Below are 9,274 nucleotides of genomic sequence, written 5' to 3' on the forward strand. Positions count from 1 at the left end.
ATTTTTAAATTAAAGTTCAGGAGACAAGGAGGAGAAACTTGGATGAGCATTCAGGTGCTTGTTCTGCACAGGGAGACTGCTTTAAAATACATTGGCCTGTTTGCCTTAGCCTCCCTAAAATGTGGTTGAGGAAAGGGAATCTCATTCAGAGAACTGCTTAACTGGGCAAAGAGAGGGAAGCATTTCCTCTATCAAAGTTAGATACTCTCCCAAGCACTGGGGACTGCCGGGGTGCCACTTAACTCATCTCCCAGCACAGAGCACTTTCTAAACGCAACAGAAGCTTGTGGATTTCTGTCCACTCGCACTTAAACAGCTCCCTCTGATGGACGTAGCTCACAATTGGCCTCGACCAGGCAAAAGGGGCCAGGTTTGGATATTGGGAGACACTGGCTGGAAGCTGTGGTGGAGCATAGTCTGTGGTCAGAGAGACTTGGGTGGCCTGCAGATCTGATCCAACCTGTCAGTTCCCGTCTTTCTAGCAGTTGAGTCAGCTGCTATCCCTAATACAAAAATCTCTTTTTCTCAGTACTTCTCTGTATATACTTCCCCTGTATCTCCCCTGTGCATATCACAACATTATCTGTGACACTTCATCAAAGAAAAACAGTTCAACATGGTGATTTTTGGGTTGGGCAGAACCAGGCTTGTAATGCCTTTAGCCACGGACAGAAAATGTGTTTGGAAAGTTTTTCTCTCATATAACAAATATTTCCAGTGAGCTGCAGAACCTTAGCACAGCCTCAGGGCCCACTGACGTCCTGCCTTTCCTCTCCACCTGCCTCATGCACAGCATTACACTTCCATTCACTTGGGACTTAAATGCCACTGGAGTCCTCACAAGCCTGCCCTCGTGTACACACGCTCAAACCTCCCATCCCTGTCCTGTTCACCCAGGCACAATGCACACACACAGCCTGTCATACACTCTCCCACCAACCCACACACATGCAAACCGCTCCAAATGGAATCTAGATTTGTAAACTGCTGACCACATCCATAAACAAACTTGTTTAAAATTAGACTCTTGCAGTAAACAGTGGGTAGTACGAGGAGCCTGGGGAGAGGCTTTCTGCCAACTCTAGCCCTGACCTGCCCTGGCCCTTCCTCTAGATCCCGTATTATATTTACTTTGGAGCAGCACAGAGACAAGCTGGGATACAGCCTGGAGCCCTGACTAACTTGGTCCCTTTCCTCCTGTTGCAGTTCCATATAGTTTGTTCCCAGCTTGGATGAGTTCTTAATCAGTGGCAAGAGACAGAGAAGGAAAACTTTCTAGACTTTGCAAACGAGTTTTGCGTTCGACGTTAGCTTTCACGCTTGGCTGTTTTATCCATGTGCTAGCTAGCCTAGTCTCTGTTCCCTTGAGAAGAATCTTGTTCAATGGAGTGAGTGGCCTTTCGTAATCATCCCAGAGTGAGTGGCCTCTCACAATCATCCTGACAGGAAGGAGCCAGCAACTTATATGGAAATGGCTGTTTGTGCCTGCATAATATCTGATCTGAATATGCAGGATGCCGTAGTGTTTATTTCCTGTTGGTGCTATGTACAACACAGAGCAGGGAATGACAGTTCGATCCCAGGTCTGGTAGGTCAGGAGGATGCTTTGCTGGTTATAGTCCTAAGTTTTAAGTTGTTTTCTGTTTTTTCAGAGTTCCTGGAAAGTGTGGCTGCCATTTATCAAGATCTACTGGCTGGTAAGAATCCAAATACTGTGATCGTGCCAACATCATCCTCTGGCCAACATCGGCAGCGCCAACCCCCAAATGACTGCAGCCCACTTGATGGGGTAGAAGCATCTCTCTTCTACCAGTGCCTGGAGTCCTTGTGTGATAGATCAAAATACAGGTACAAATTGAGTCCAAAACATTTGAAGTCTGCATCTCTGGAGACCCTTTGTAAGGTTAGAGCTGTGAAGAAATACAGGACTTTGAACAAGCTGTAGCTCCCTAATAGATCTCATTGGAGAAGTATGAAGGGAGACATCATAGCCAAACCCCTTTAATGAAAGGAGAGAAACAATTTCATGGACCTAAGAAACATGGGATTTGAGCTGATTCTTGAAGTAATGGATCGATTTGGGTCTCTGCTTTCCTTCTCACTTCTGCATTAACACTTTCCTCAAGGAGAGATCCATCTACCATCATGAGTTAACTAGAGGAGATAAACAAGTGCAGTTGTGTGCTTGGGTGTTGAAGCATAGGAAAGGCCCACTAGGGTGGATGGAGTTTGAAGCCTTAGTACCTAGCAAAGATCACACTGCTAGTCTGGACCCGAGCCTGTAATGGAGCTGGTCTCCAGTTACAGATCCTGGGCACAAGACTAGCCTTAGTTCAGCAGGGGATGGAGCAATATCAGACCTTATTGTATAGCTTTGACAGACACTTTCTTCATAGTTTCTTGCAGGTAGTGAGCACATGCCCTGCTAGAAGGTCATGGGCTAGATCCACAAAAAGACTCAGGACACAAGTTCCACCTGATTCCTGCTTTAGGTGCCTGAATCCAAATTTGTGATCCACAGAATTACTCCTGAACTGCTGTCCAGTACTATATATATCTAAGCACGGAGATGCCAGGTTGTTTTTTTCTTTTAAATAACAAAAGCTCTACATTCCTGTATGTCCTGAGAACTTCAGATGGGAAGGATACGGTAAGACCATCTGGTAGGTCTGCTGTGCTCTGCACAGCACTGTAAGGGGAGCCATTGCCAGCCTTTCATCCTGTAGCTCAATACTCAGCCAGGCTTTGGTAAAACCTTTGCTTGAGGGATCACCAGCCCACACCCACATCTCCCAGGGGTGCCACTACACCACGGACTGTTCAACACTTCTCTTTAGGAGGCAGGGGTTTTTTGCATGAAATCCTTTGAGTATTAGGTAAGAGCAAGAATTACTATGATGATCTTGCTTAGAAGTCAGTGCCAGGAGTTAAGATGAGTGTAGAAGAAGGGGATGTGTCAATTTAGCCCCACCTAAATACTGTTTTCTGACATATTTAGGCTATCATTGGAGAGGTTTTCCTGCCCCTTGGATGACTATCACTGATAAAAGGGTGATAACAACATAACATCCCTCATGAAAGTTTATTGTGTTCTAAAAGAAAGGATTTCCCAGTTGATTTTTGAAAGAATATGCTAAGAGTTGGGATGCATATGCCTCTGAATGAATCTAGGCTTTTCTCCCTGTCCTTGGAAAAGAGACAGGTAAGACTTGCTCAAATATCTTGCTTAGTAAATGGAGAGCAGATGCAATGCTAAATAAGCAAGCAGGCGGCTGTTTGTTTTAGACTGAGTCAGGGCAACTAAAAGGGTTAATTTCTCCAGTTTGAGATGGGTCTTGGGAATAAAAAAAAACAAACAAAAAAAGATGATAATTTAAAAGACAAGATGACTTCTTTGTCTCTCTCTTCCTAGCTGTCCACCCTCTGCTCTTGTGAAGGAAATGTTGAGTAGTGCACAGAGACTGACTTTCTATGGATTCCTTATGGCACTTGCAAAGGATCAGGGGATCAACAGAGCCCTAGGTAAGACTCCTGTGAGTGGTACAGCTCTACATTTTCAGTCATTCTGCATTTCTGTGGAATTTCCTCTGTAATTATGCCCCAGATTTTATATTGTTAGAAAGAGAGTGAGGGAAAGTTTTTCATCTTTTTGTTGATGGATTAAACTTTAAAAACATAGCACTGCACCTTACTGTCTGCTTGAAGCTGTGGAGCTTCTTCAAGGATAAAATTAGATATGAAATGCTGCCCTAAGAAAACAGTGTTTTTCCTCTTCAATAGCTGATCATTTTAGCAGAACTGTTGTTTTAACACTTTTGGTTATAAAGGCTGGGCAGAGGTGGTCAGGAGACAAGTAAGGCGGCTGACTGCTGTCGACAGTACTGAATTGAAGTCCCATCCTATGTTTTAGCCCTTCATTCTCCCGCAGATGTTAAGTGACTGCTATCGTCTACAGGAAAAGGAGGTACACCTAATAGGAAAATCTCTGCTGTCTCCTTGGCTCAAAGACTCAAAGCCCAATCTTTCCCAGCTCTTCCCATCTTCCCTCAAGGCAGTGTGATCTCGCTAGTATATTAATCTAGGGCCTGCTGAAATTCTAGTGGTATCATAAAACATAAACTGCTACAAAATTCTGTACCAGACTGCTGTGGGAACCAGAGGGATTACCAAGTAGCATCCCACTGCTCATTTCCATGTTGTGCTGGTCAATACTGTTCTAGAGCAAGGAAGCAAAGTGTTGCATCGGCAAAGGACAGTATGTAATACATACAGAATTCAGACTTACAATTCCATATTGCCCCCATATGCCTTGCTTGTGCTCGTCCTCCTCTTGCAAAGGGGAACAGAAATGGCTTTTCGTGTTTGCCAAGGCTGTATCCAAGAGGTATATTTAAATGGAGGTTAAATGGAGGTTATTAAAGTAATATTAAATTAAGTGGAGGCCCAAACACTCATCTTCACTCATCTCCACTCAGCAAATCATCTGGCCAGTAAGGATGGGCTTTCTCTGCCTTTGGGTAGGTATCCTCTCCCTCTACAGATAGACTTGAGTATCTGCCAGTCCCTATATTACAAAGACAAGCCTCAGTGAAAAGGTGTACCTTGCCTGAGAGCTTGTTCTTTTGCACAGGTGTGTGTCATAGTAGAGTAAGTGTCCCCTCCCTGGCTGAGCCCCTTCTTACAGCAAACCATTTAAGCTGCTAATGCTCCTCTGGGGCAGGGCTGCTTACCCAGCAACATGGAGATTACATATCAAAGGTGCATGAGTACAGCCCTGCAATCCCCTCTGCAAACAGGCTTAGGAAGCAGTGTATTCACTGGGGAAGGTGATGCCTGGATTGCAGCAAGCAAAGTCTTTTTTTTTCCTTTGCCCTGTGAAATCCTCTTCTAGTCGAGTGCAAAGAAAACAGATGAGCAGGGGAAAAAAATCCTGCCCACAGCTTCCATTGTGCCATCTACAAAGTGTGTGGGTTTTCATTTCCATTAATGTGGGCCTGTCCCCTGGCCCCCTGCCAGCCTCCTGCCGAGGCCTTTCTCAGAGGAGGGGCAGCAGCCACAAGTCTGACAGGTGCTAGCGTCTTGGCAAGGAAAGGAGCATTCTTTTCCTGGTGTCTTTTAATCTTTCCTGAAGGGTGATTTCAATAGTCTTTGCTCTGTAGGGAATCACATGCTCCCCAAAGCCCTTCAGCAAGGGTAGTTCTAGGCAAAGGAGCTTTCAGTTAGGATGCTTGCCTTCTCTCTGGCCTCACAAAGCCAGTAGCCCCCCCTTGAGGAACAGGGGTAGGGATTAGAGTGCCTTGTTCAGGCTGGGGCAGTGCTGATGAGTTTGTCAGGCAGCCTAACTCCAGTGTCAATGTTGATTCATGAATCCTTTAAGTGTTATTTAGTGACTCTCCCAAGTAATATTTGTGCCCAGAGACCTCACTGCAGTCTGCAAATGCAGAAACAAGTTAAGCTTTAGCTGCCTATTCTTTTAATTGAGCCCATGAAAAGGAGCAGGCTGGGGCACTTCACTGCACCTCCTGACACTCTGTGTTGTGGTGCCAGGCTTCCCTGTTCATTTCCAGGAGGGGGGAGACCAGAACTGCAAGAAGTGGGGAGTCAGTCCTGCTCTAAACTGGTTCTAATTTTTAGGCACTCGTTGCTACATTTCTGATGACTGCTGCCACCTCACCTGTGTGAGGCAAGTGGCTCTCCAGCCCCATCCTTCAAGAGCAAGGTGCCAGGGCCAGAAACCAGATTTGTGTCCCCACAGGGAGTACAAAACCCCTTCACAAAGGTACTGAGTAGAGCAGCCACGTCTTCTGAAAAACAAGAGCATTCCTCACTGCGTTGTTGGTACAGATTACCAAAAGTTGTGGTTTTTCTGGCCTGATGTGCAGTGGCTGTGGAAGACAATTCCTGTCATCTCTGTGCTGGTTGATAACACCCTCCCATGATCCCTGTACAAGGTGGAGTTTGTTACAGAACTGGGAAGAAGGGTTTTCCTAAGAGCCCCATCTTCCTTTCTGGGCTCTTCCTGAAGTGCCACTGTCCTTTCAGAGAATGGCAAGAATGATCAACCAGCTCTTCCAGTCCTGAAGTACACCATGCCCTTCATCCTGAATAGGGTTTCAAATATGAAAAGGAGCATGCTGACCTTATGCTGAGAGAGGGTACCCAATTACTGGTCCAGCCTTTCATGCTCTCACCCAGACAGCAAGCAATGCTAGAGCACAGTCCATCCGTGCTTACTCCTGTAGACTTCACGTGCACCAGAGTCAGGCCTGACTTTCCGGAATTGCGAGGAAAGCAATAGTCTTTTATCTGTGGAGTGTTTTGATCCCCAACCTCAGCGCACCACAAGAAAGGCAAGTGGCACAGAAGTATACATCTCTCTGAGTGCAATAGTGTGTGCTTCAGGCTGTGGTACAAACAACATATTTGTTGCTCTCATAGGATCTGGGACTGGCGACTATATGGGGCAATTAGCAGACGCCTGAAGTTGACAGACTGTCATCTTTCTGACAGTCAGTACTCAGTAGTTTTCTATAGTGAATGGAAACTGCCAATCCTTAGGGCTCTTCAAGTTCTCTGAGAGGTGAGACTACTGAGAGTGCCTCCCATTTAGTCTGAGCTGAGGTATAGCCTGTGTGAAGGAGAGAGTATGGATCATCATTCTTTACCTGTCCATGATCCTCAACATTCAGTGTCTGTTTCTCTAATAAGTATAAGGAAGCGTTTTCTGTGTCTTGCAGGTCAGATTTTTGAATGCTGCTACGGCTTGAGCACTTTTCTTTCAGAAAGAATAGTCTAACTCTGCTCTGATACTTTGTGGGGGTTTTTTTTGTTTTTGTTTTTTTTTCCAGGGGCTTTGCCAGATAAAGGAGACTTGTTTCTGGACCCTGCCATGGATCAGGAACTTGAGAAATTGTAAGTGGAGTTGCCTAAAGTAGGAGGTAAAGCAACAGATTAAGGGTAACATGCTAAGGAAGACTTTTTAGTAAAGTACTGTCCCTATTCCTTTGCTCTACTATAAAACAATAGACGAGCTAACAGAGCAGCCAGAGCAGAGGGGGCCTCTTTCTTCAAGGTGCCTTGGTGCAGCTAACAAAATCTTTAGAAAAGTCTTCAGAAACAGAGAAAAGTGTGCCTCGAAGAGAGAGCTAGAGGAAGCAGCAGTCTCTAGTGAATAGGGAAATTTTGTTTGGATGGTGAAAACTAGGAGTGTTGGAGGACACAGGCTCAGCCCAGAAGAAAGATCTGTTTAAACAGGAAGAAAGGTTCACACAGTGAATCCGGTAGGTACTAGTGTAAGGTGTTCCCCTTCTTAGCCATGAACATCTTGCCATCCCTGTGCTAGTTGTGAGTAAGTCCTCCTCCCAGGTTCACTCCAAAACTGCTACAGTAAAGATTGGAGATGACAAGTTAGGCAGCCTAGCATTTGTCTTTTCTCTTTCAGGGTAGCTCAGGTTTCAGGGCTTTCCGTCTCCGGTCCCACCAGCTCCAGTGGGGACACAGCTAATTTGCCTGTCCGTAACTCACCCAGGATTAACTCTCCCTGGAAACCTCTGCACCATCGGCGAAAAATGGATGCTGAGAGTGAAGGCTCCAATGAAGAGACAGACTCCTCTGAAAACTGAAAGTTATGAGAGTGGGCACCATTCCCATCTTGGATTTCCCCACAACCCGCTGGAGGAACGGCACCTCCTCCCAGAGCATCTGTTCTGATGGTGGGTTCCGTCCACATCACCAGTGTGCATGCAGCTGTGCCAGTCCCCTTTGCAGGTCCACCCATCTCTTCCCAGGAAGAATTCTGCCTTTTTCCTAACTCCAAATTCGTGCAGGAACAGCTCCTCTGCAGAAGCTATTTCCAGCTGCAGAGCGATGCTACCCTCTGCTGGCAGGCAAGACAAGCCAGCAGACGCTAGCACTGCCTCCACTTGGAAATAGCCAGGTATTCTCTCACCGGGGCTCTGCCTCACAGTTCAGCAGCTGCTGGAGCAGTGGGAGTGCTAGCGCAGGCTGATTGCCAGCGTTTTGTTGTGTGACTGTGTTCAGACTTGGCCTAGACAACAGACTGGTTAAATTGCCAGGGGCAGCTCTGCAGTTGTGCTCCATTATAATTATTCCCAGTAAAGCTGCACCTGTGTATGATCAAAGGTAGAGAAATTCCTGAAGTTCCTAGAAAAGAAGGGCTTAGGTATTGCCATGCCACCTGCCTCTGCTTCCTCCTCCGTGTGTCCAAGACTTGCCAAAGCAAATATAGCAAATAAGCCTGATTTCAGTAAGTACTGCGTGGCATTGTCTGGCTCCTCTGCTGTACTGAGTTCCCTTCTGTGAGGCCTCCCGCTGCCTCCAACAGCATATTAAGGTCATTTGGAAAGGTGAGCTTCAGCAGGGTTGGAGGAGAGAGTGAGCAAGTCTTTAAATTCCTTGTCCATAGGTGCTGTGGCTTGCAAACATACAGAGTATCTGCTGGGGCTGGGTGGATAGAAGCACTACAGGAGAAGGAAGCAATTATCAAATGAGTCCCAGGGGTTTTTTTGTAAATATTGGCATTGTTGTAGCATCACTGTGTAGCCTTTACAACTACAAAAAGACAGTGGCTCATTGTGTTAATGGTAACTAACCTAGCAGTTTGGCCTCCGCAGTCCTGAACATTTTGTCTAGTCCAGCTCCTGTGCCTCAGCTTGCCTAGACTATTTCCTGGGGAACTTGAGTTTCTCTTGATTCTTTGGGAGCTCCTTGCTCCTCCTGTTCCTAAACTGCTGTAGCATGGGCTAAGAGCTGATAACCCAAAGCTTATAGCAGCCCTAAGGTGAGTGGATTCAACACATGCTGGAGCTATTTTAAGACTAACCTCATAAGTACTGCTGAGTCTGTACCACAGCCACTCCTGTGGAGGTAATGGGAGGGGTTATTTATTTAAGTTATTTTATTTATTAACGTGCTTGCTAACTGCACTTTCTCTCCCAACCATCAGTGAGTGTGACAGCCCAGCAATAAAGCACGCTGCATAAGGCCACTGCTGTGTCTGGGGTCTTCTGGGCCGGCCCGCTCCCTCCTCAGGGCGCTGCCGGGGGTAGGGGTAGTGGGTGGACAGGAGCGGCGCAAGGCGGCGGCACTCGCGGGTCTCCGCCGCCTTTCGAGGTGCCCCACCAGATCCCGCCCGGGCCGGGGAAGGCGGCGACACCACCCCTGAGGGCTGGGGCAGCTCCGCCCCGCCCGCTCACCCCTCCCAGCCTGGGCACCGCAGACGGCCGCGCAGGCGCAGGCTGCCTCCCGCCACGCC

General features: G+C 46.9%; 1 protein-coding gene and 1 long non-coding RNA gene across 2 annotated transcripts in view; both read left to right on the forward strand.

The window, feature by feature from the left end:
- The window catches only part of CSTPP1 (centriolar satellite-associated tubulin polyglutamylase complex regulator 1), an 84,157-nt gene extending 75,150 nt beyond the window's left edge, over positions 1-9,007 (forward strand). Inside the window, exons 6-9 of the mRNA XM_075754577.1 lie at positions 1,653-1,848; positions 3,413-3,522; positions 6,849-6,912; positions 7,442-9,007. Of these exons, the coding sequence (XP_075610692.1) occupies positions 1,653-1,848; positions 3,413-3,522; positions 6,849-6,912; positions 7,442-7,622 (551 nt within the window). The 3' untranslated portion in view covers positions 7,623-9,007. The remainder of the gene's footprint in view (positions 1-1,652; positions 1,849-3,412; positions 3,523-6,848; positions 6,913-7,441) is intronic.
- LOC142602061 (uncharacterized) lies at positions 3,529-6,779 on the forward strand. The gene is made up of 2 exons (XR_012835720.1): positions 3,529-4,384; positions 4,422-6,779. It is a non-coding gene; the product is annotated as an uncharacterized LOC142602061 (long non-coding RNA).
- Positions 9,008-9,274: the final 267 nt, after the last annotated feature.

This window comes from Balearica regulorum, chromosome 5 (assembly GCF_011004875.1).
Source record: "Balearica regulorum gibbericeps isolate bBalReg1 chromosome 5, bBalReg1.pri, whole genome shotgun sequence".
Lineage (NCBI taxonomy): Eukaryota > Metazoa > Chordata > Aves > Gruiformes > Gruidae > Balearica > Balearica regulorum.